Consider the following 8923-nt stretch of genomic DNA (forward strand, 5'->3'; position numbering starts at 1 on the left):
CGAGTCTCTTCTAAACTCTACCAAATTTTACGTGGTGTCTGTGCAATACTCTTTTGTGTTACCTTTTATTTTTCGTTAAATTTTTCAGAGCTTCTGATTATATCTTTGTGGAATTATTTCATGTGTGTATATTTCTTCGCCTGGAGTGTAAATTCTTTGAAGACAATGAATATATCTGTTTTCATGTTATTTTAATATACTGAGAACATAGAATTGTATGTGTGATAACATTGGTATTCAACCATTTTTGCATTACTAATTAAATTAATCATCAGGTTACCAGAGTTTGGGGATTAATTCAGCCAATAATAAAGGGAAAATTACTTTGCTTACCTTTACTATTATTCTTTGTTGCATATATATATATATCTTTAGGGTTACATTTCTGAGAGGTTCCTATAGTCTGGATTAGCATTTGTATACTCCAACTTTCCTAAGTATGATAAAACTGAAGAAAACTTTAAAAAATGACATAACTTTAAATAGAATGCCCCTCTGCCTACTTTTTTTTGCTTTCGCTGATTTTTTTTTTAAACTTTGTATTATGGAAAATTTCAACTACATACCATAGTAGGGAGCATAGTATCATGTGTCAGCAATCCAGCTTTAACAATTATCAACTCATAGGGAATTTTGTAAACCCATCTACTTAATCTTACACTCAGACTTGGAAAATAATCTCAGAATCATATCATTTCATTCATAAATATTTTACTGCAAAAATATAAAATGTAATGAGTTTTTAGAAATAATAATGCCATGAACATACCTAAAATTAGATACATAATTCCTTAGTGTTTTTAGTGTTCCAGTTTTTCTGATTGTCTCACAAGAATTTTTTAAGTTATTTTATTTGTATACGAATCCAAACAAAGCTTAGCATTTGGTCCATATATTTTTTTAATGTATAGTTTATCTGTTCTTTATTTTTCCTAGCAAATTATTTGCTGAAGAAGTGGAATTATTTGTCCAGTAGAACTTCCCATGTGCTTAATCTTGTTGGTTGCATCCTTCTGATATAATTTACCATGAGATTTATGGTTTGGGTTCCAGAAAATAACAATAACACAAATTGTTAACATTTGTTGACTGCTTAGTATGTGCCAACTATGTGTGAAGTGCCTGGTTTGTATATTAAATCCTTCAAAATCCTTATCTGTATGTGGTAAGTACAAACTTGATATATTTTTATGTGATTTTCAATTTGTAAATTTAAAATAGCATATTGAATATTAAAGTTTTATATTATGCATGTACTCTGAAATAATTCAAATAATTGTTCAAGAATCATATAATTTGAAATCATGAGGACTGATTTCCATCTTTGTTCATAGTAATGTCATATAGTGGCTGATAAAAATAAATATTTGCTCTTATTTTTTGGAATTAATTTTATTTCTGTTAAACTTACACAAAGACTTAATGAATGAATCCCTTTAATAAAATGCAACTACCATGAAATTTGTTTTCCTTAGTATCTCATGGGCAAGGAGTAAAGCATATGTCTATTTCCAGGACACTGATAGTAATGCTATACAATATAACCCTATATTATGATAACACATATAATGTAAACACACATACTACCTCCAATATTCTGGGTTGTTAGCTGGTGAATCATTATATTTATATAACATTTACTTGAAATTCTATTGCCAAAAAATTCTCAGCCTATTTATGTATTTTTAGGTGACCTACATTTCTTTCCATATTAAAATTGTTATTTTATACATTTGAGATGATAATTACCAATCTAATTTTATTTAATCACTCATTTTAGAGTAGGTTTATTTTCATAGCAAAATTAAATGGAAGGCAAAGAGTCCGACACAACTGGCGACTGAACTGAACTGAACTGAACTGTAAGAGATTTCCACATATCTCCTGCCCTTACTGTAACTTCCCTATTATAAACCTCTCCTAATAGTGGTACATTTCTTACAAATGATGAACCTACACTGACACATCGTTAGCATGCAAAGTCAATAGTTTATATTAGGAGTCACTCTTAACGTACGTTCTGTGGCTTTGTGTGACATGTATGTACTATTGTAGCATCATACAGAGTAGTTTCATTGCCCTAAATATCTCTTATGCTCTATTACCTATATTTTCATCACCAGCTCTGGTTCAGATTCCCTGCATTTACTAATTCCTTGTCTGGACTTTAAATTATTCTCTTGCTTCTACCTCACAGGCAGCTTTTAATTCTACTTCCCACTTTTCCTCAAAATAAGCATGGATAAAGATCTGTTGCATATACCATAGCTTGACTAAAAATTCATAGGCCATAAGGAGGAGATATATCTTTTATTAGAGAGTAAAAACACAAAGTCAAATATTACAACTTGCCCTGAGTTCTCTCAGCAACCCCTTCATCAGTGATGTGTCACTAACCACTATACCCTGTCTATTCTCTAAGCCTAACCCAGTCCCACCTCCTCTCATTTTGGAGAGGAAAAAAAAATTCTCCAATAACATATGAAAAGAAGTTCATGTATATCTCAAAGTTTGAATATCTTAAATCATTAAAGGGCTCAGAAAAACAATTTTCATATAACATAATCCATCCTTTTAAATAAAATATGGATATAACTAACAATGTTTTCTTCTGTATTTCTATACTATGTATACTATGTATAAGGTACTTTCTATATAACAAGACTATTCAAATTCTGTCAATAACTCTGCAAAGAAAGTATTACCACTCCTACTTTATGAATGGGAAAATAAGATTCAGAAATGCTAGATACTTTGCCTAATGTTATAATTTAAAATCCTAGCTACAAAGTGCTGAATCCTGTATTTGGATTTAGGTTGCTTTGCACTAAAATCTGCTCTATCAGTTACGGTGTTCATATTGTGTCTTTTTTCCCAGACACATTTTTAAACATTTTTTTGATTTAAATATATTAAAAAAAATCTTTACAAGGTAAGTCAGAAAGAGAAAAACAAATATAGTATATTAACACATACATATGGAATTGAGAAAAATGATATGATGAACCTATTTGCAGGGAAAGAATGAAGACACATTCTTTCAAGGAATGGATTTGTGTTCCAATCACATTTTAAGCTCAGTGATGCAGATGGCCTGGGCAAGGACAGTTTCATACATTTCATAGTTGTTCCATAAAATAATCTGCAATGCAATGTATAGACTTAGTAATTGCAGAGTGGAAAGACTGAGACAATGAACCTAAATAATTTTCAGCGGCAAAATGACTCCAAGTCAAGTCACATACACTCCCAAGAGTGAGGCCTTGGACACACTGAGGACAGCCAGAGACTCTCATCTGTTGATCCATCCCCACTACAAGGACTTCGAGACTGTGAGTCTAGAGGAGGATATGGCACCCAAAGCTGCTGCCACATTATCTCTTCTATGCTATTCCTCCAGAGATTTCTCTCTTGTAAGCTTATATTTCCCTTTGCCAGGAGGGGTGAGGAGCAGGAGCTGAGGATACTGATCAGTTATTTCCAGGGCAAACAGGGATGCACCGAGATTCAGTGAGCCTGACTTAGGCTTATCTGCCTAGGAGCATCCTGGAGCCATATTCACTCTATTGTTCCACACATGCCACGTCAGGAAAAGTCTATATGGTTTTCTAGCAGGGATTCGCATAAGACATGAAGCAAACTACAGTTGTGTTCTTAAATATGCCTGTGGTTTCTACATCCATCCATTTTCCCATTGCTTCTAACCCTAAATAAGGACAAAGTACTTGGTCCTTCTCAGGCACCTGCTTTATTGTCTTATTCTAATGTTCTCCTAACAAACATATTTCTTTTCCTACCTATATAATTCTTATCTCTTCAAGTGTGAGAGGGAGAGAAGAAAGTTTTTCTTATCACCACTAATTCTTTGACAATTAAAAGTTCTGAAAACTAATTTTGACTCTTGGTACTTTAGAGATTCAAAATTCCTTTTTCCCAACTGATTTCTCTGTCAAAATTTTTAAAGTGATATTAAAATAAGTATCACTTTACTTTTTGGTTTTTGTATTTTTGTTTTAACAAATCTGCACCAAAGGCAGAGAGTATATATTACCTTCATTGATGTCTGAATTTGGGGTGTGTGGCAGTGGTTAAGGATGGTAAAAAAGGAAGACAGAAATCTTAACTCCAGCTAAGATACCAAAGTATTATCAGTCTCTACAAGCTGCTCCTGTGTTACTGGACATGAAACATAATCTGGGAAATGAGGTTAAATGGGCCTGAAGCAGAAGATGCCATGGTTCTAATCAGCCCTGAAATGAAAGATGGGAAAAAGTAAAGACCTCATAAAGGCATTTATTTCTTCCATGGATATATTAGTTTAAGGTCATTGGTGGATTAGGTAGGTGGGTGGGATATCTCAGGGATCCCATAATAGGTAACAATGGAGAAAAGAAAAAATTAGAAGGTCACGGGGAGAATCCCAAATGTATGTGAGCTCTGAGATGATACAGCACCTTAAGTCTCAGAGAAGTATGAGGAGGAGGGTAGAAGGAGAGAAGGTACACGATGGACTTGGTCAGAGAATAATTCTAGGTTATCCATTTTTTCTGTTCTCGAAGATGGACATTGCACCTGCAACAGGAAAGACATGAGATCAGTGGGTTCCAGGGGGCTCCTGTGCCACTGTCATGCTGTTTCCCAATTTAGCAACTTTCAACCACATTTGTGTCCACAACCTCTTCCCACTTTCCCTTGTCTGTACTATGTCCCCAGGAATTCTTACCTTCCTTCTGGAGTGTGACTCACAACGGCCCCTGGTGTCTGGAGGGGCCGCCTGAGCGCAGACCTCGGATGATGAGGACAGTGCCCACCACGATGCCCACGAGGCCCACGGTCAACCCCAAGGCACAGACCACAGTCTCTGTCAGCTCTGACATAGGGGCTGGAATCTCAGGTTCTGTGAAAGTGAAGTTGTAGAACTCAGAATACAGAACGTTTTTGTGCATATGGGTGGGATGGGGCGAGGAAGGGTTGGCTCCACACACTTGGGGAATGGGGCTTAGGGAGGAGAGTGAGGTCTGTCATTAGACACCCTTGGAATGTGAAGTTTATGGCCATGAGATTTAGCAGATAATAGGCAGGGTGTTCTGGACTTGACAGAGAAAAGAATGTTCCTAAAGGGTGGAACTCGTACATACCCCAGTGTTTTAGCAGTGGCTTATCCAGGCCCCAGTGCTCCACTTTGCAGTCATAAACATCATCATCAGAAGGAAGGAAGGTGAGGTAACTGATCTTGGCGAAGGAATGATCATCCTTGGAGAGGAAGCTGGTCTCAGAAATACCCTCTATGACCAAGTGCCCGTTCCTCAGCCATGTAATGTTGATCACAGGAGGAAAGATGTTGTCCACGTGACAGATGAGGGTGTTGGGCTGGCCCAGCATTACAGGAGACTTGGGAAACACAGTCATCTCAGGAACCTCTGTGGTGAGGAAACAGCACAGATGTGAAATGGGAATATCACTGCCCATTGCCTCTGGAGGAGCCCTCCCAGCAATGTCTCCCAGTCTAATAGTGGAGGAGCTCTTGCTTCCCTTCTGTTTGGGAGGCACCATGTGTTGCTTCTGCTTTATCCCTGTCCCTCTGTTTTTTGATGACCTGCCTGTCAAGTGGGAGGTCTGTGGGACCTCTCCATGAAATATTCAAAGACTGCATTATGGGAGTAGGGATCTTTCTATCATATGGAAATACGTGAGTTGGAAGAAGGCAGAGGATGAGGGTTCAGCTATTACCATGAGAAAATGTGGTGACTCCTTGGAAGAGAGAGAGTTTTATAGAGTGGTGAAGGGTATCTATCCCTAGGGAAAAGGGAGTGAGGCCTGGTATGAAGGGTAGATTAATAAAGAGAGGCAGAGTGGGGACACATACTGTTGGTAGCAGCAGTAGAGTTGGACCTTCGAATCATGATCTCCAAATTGTGCTTCGTCGTAGCTATGTTTCTCAGCGCACCCTGAGGGTCAAAACTTGTAAATTTACTAAACACAGGCAGACGCCAGACAGTCTCCCTCTTTTCCAGGTCCACGTAGAACTCTTCATCTCCATCAAATTCATGGGTATAGTAGCCAGAGGGACCATATGTGTGGTAGACGTTTATGCCATAGGCACCAATGTGGTCAGCTGAGTCGGAGTGAGGAGCAAGAAAGGGAAAAATAGAGAAAAGACCCTTATTAAGCAAAGTGAAAGAAGAAATTGACTATCAAACATTGTGGGCTTCATTTGTGGCCCAGTTTCTAGACAAAATTCCCAGTACCTGCTCCTTCTTCGCTCTGTGTTGATAGTTGTCCAGTTAGTTAAAAAGCCTTGCAACAAAGCCTCCTTATCTTTACCATGAATCTTGACTCCTTTTCCAGACAGGAATATATGTAATATCCTTTTCATCTGATACTTGTCCTGGGCTACCAACTGTTGCTGAAGAACATCATTCCACTGTGTCAATTGGAACTAATTCACTTTTACAGTTTTAGCCTCAGCTGGATCCATGGTCCTGCTCAGTAGTGGTCCTTCTGCTTTCCTGCACCATTTCTTTTCATCCCTAATCTGTATACCCTCTAGGGGACAGAAATCACGTCTTTTCATCTTTGAATCCCCAAAATTTAGCTTGCTGTGTTCTCAAAAATGTGTATTAAGCGTCAGTTGTTATTCTTGAGAATTACAGAGATTTGGGGGAAGACTGACAGACATAGGTGGCCGAACCATAGGGAAGTCAGAATCAGCAGTGAGCAGAGCTGCATTATGGCTTGTGAGCCTTAAGTGTTGTTGCTTTTGTGAGTGCCTCCTTTTATAAAAATATTAAAAATGTATTTTATAGCCATATGATACAAAGATAAACGTAATTCAGTTTGGATTAAAATTTAAAGCATTTCCCCCTATTCTAAAAGTCTGCTTTTCTTCTAATTTTTAAGGAAACAATTTTTATGAGCCCTACAAGCAATGCAGGCCCTCGGCACTGTGCCCACTGCGCCTAGTGTGTAAATCAAGGCGGACAAGGATGCTCTGGTGCGATGAGGAAGAAGGGAAAATTGGAAGTGCTCTGGAGAAGCAGGTGAAACTTGCACTACCACACAAAATTAGAGTGATAGCTGCCGTAGTTAATAATGTTGTTGAAGGTTAGAGTAATCTTTCTTTCACCTCCCCTTTAAACCACTTGGCTTTTCTACTTTGGTTTTTACAAACCCACTTTTTCTGTCTATGAAACAATAGAGATATGAGCCAGGGATGGATCCTGGAAGGAAAGGAAGATGAAGAAATGTAAGAAGAGCGGGTGGAAAGAGGGGGACAGCAAGGCAGAGGGTCCTAAGGGACCATGTAATTAACCTGTGCTTGCCCAGTTTCCCTATACAGGTCTTCATTACATGAACTGAAAGATAGGCAATTTGGGCTGACAAATTGAGAATAATATAATTTAATTCTCCAAATTTTTCTTCAAAAAGTTCTTAATTTTAAAATAAAATTAAATATATCCTCTACTTTGTTTTAGAAAAATATGAAGTTATACTTGTGATAGTAATAATTTAAAAATAAGAATAATCATTGGTATTTATGTGTCTTCATTACTTGGAAAGCATTTCTATATGCCTTTTTTATTTGATTATTTGTGAGGTGACACAAATTAAATAACTGAGATTAAGTGAGAACCATGTGGTAAAATGCTTTGTCTAAGATGCTCAGCTGGGCTTGCTCACCTACCTGTGCTAGAATGCCAGCATAGAAATGTATGTAGATCTGAGACCAAGTAAAAGTTACTCTTCTTCATATCCACACAGTATTCATAATTCATGAAACTATATACCCCAATATAAACTTTAGGAGAAATACATGAAAACTTCAAAAGTTATTCAGAAAATTTGGGAGCAATAGCTCATGAAATTTTTTCTAACAAAACATCTACTTGTGAAAACATCTCTAATCTTTGAGACAATTGTGGTGAATGCCCTAGAGCCCTCCAGAATGTATTCACTGGATCCAATATCAGAAACAGAGCATGCAACAGCACAGGTAACAGAGAGAGTGGGTCTGGACCCTGATTTCCTGAAGGTGCAATGACGGTAACTTTTAGATTTGCTTAATATTGAGAATGCTTCCAGGAATCTCTATTTCTAGGCCAATCCCCTCTCCCTCCACCCCCACCCCTCCAATTCCCTGCTCCCTAATTTCAGTCTCCATATCCTTCAACCGCGCACTCACCCACAATGTCTTCACTCCCAGAGGGACCCATCATGGTGGTCAGGGCGAGGGCCCCCCAAATCAGGGCTCTGTTCAGGATCATCCTGTTCTCAAGGTGGTCTCAGCAGTTGTTCTGAGTTGCAGAGCAATGATTGTGGGTTGAGTTGAGAGGGAATTCTAAAGATATCCAAGCCACACTCTGTCAGGTTAGGTTTTGACCAATCAGAAAAATCCTCTATGATGACACCTCAGTTGCCAGATGAAGACTTTGTACTAAGAGGCCTGGAAGGGACTGGGAAATCCCCTGGTTCTGATGCAGCCTCCACTCAGAGTGGACAAGAGGGATCTGTCTATGAAAGGTGGGAGAGTACTAAATCAGAATCTTCTCATTTATGTGTGTATGCCTGCTGGTGATGAGGGGTGGGGATTTCTGAACAGCCTCATGGATAGATGAAGATACAGCTAATTTGATGTCCAACAGGGCTATAGCTTCCAAAGAAATCTTCCCTGAGTTGTTCCCCCTCCCTGGCAGGTCCCATTCCCTCCCCTTTCCATTGACTCTGTATGTAGGTTAACTGTCTTTCTCTTTGTTTCCATAGTGATATGGAATTCTCTAAATACTGAATTGATCTAAGTGATTTCTGCCAAGTGGTAGCCAAGGAATACCTTTGCCTTTTCTACTTGTAGAAATCCAGTTGCATAAATTATTCTTCTCATGCTCTCAAAAGCTCCAGTATTTGCACTCAGGGGAATAAAAAGACT

At 38.3% G+C, this 8923-nt stretch overlaps 1 protein-coding gene across 1 annotated transcript; it reads right to left on the minus strand.

Annotated features, from left to right (window-relative positions):
- Nucleotides 1–2294: 2294 nt before the first annotated feature.
- On the minus strand, nucleotides 2295–8345 carry LOC113881513 (SLA class II histocompatibility antigen, DQ haplotype D alpha chain). The gene is made up of 5 exons (XM_027524519.1): nucleotides 8183–8345; nucleotides 5867–6115; nucleotides 5139–5420; nucleotides 4724–4897; nucleotides 2295–4572 (listed from the first exon to the last, which is right to left on the minus strand). Exons 1-4 carry the CDS (start codon nucleotides 8262–8264, stop codon nucleotides 4743–4745), a joined length of 768 nt encoding a protein of 255 aa, XP_027380320.1. The 5' UTR covers nucleotides 8265–8345; the 3' UTR covers nucleotides 2295–4572; nucleotides 4724–4742.
- Nucleotides 8346–8923: the final 578 nt, after the last annotated feature.

The sequence above is a fragment of the Bos indicus x Bos taurus genome, chromosome 23 (genome assembly GCF_003369695.1).
Source record: "Bos indicus x Bos taurus breed Angus x Brahman F1 hybrid chromosome 23, Bos_hybrid_MaternalHap_v2.0, whole genome shotgun sequence".
Classification (NCBI taxonomy): Eukaryota; Metazoa; Chordata; class Mammalia; order Artiodactyla; family Bovidae; genus Bos; species Bos indicus x Bos taurus.

Coding starts and splice junctions, on each gene's coding strand:
- LOC113881513 (XM_027524519.1), bottom strand. CDS start 8,264: ATGATCCTGAACAGAGCCCTGATTTGGGGGGCCCTCGCCCTGACCACC. Junction 5,421..5,866: donor CTCTACTGCTGCTACCAACA/GTATGTGTCCCC, acceptor TCCTCACCACAG/AGGTTCCTGAGATGACTGTG. Junction 4,898..5,138: donor GCCACTGCTAAAACACTGGG/GTATGTACGAGT, acceptor TCACTTTCACAG/AACCTGAGATTCCAGCCCCT.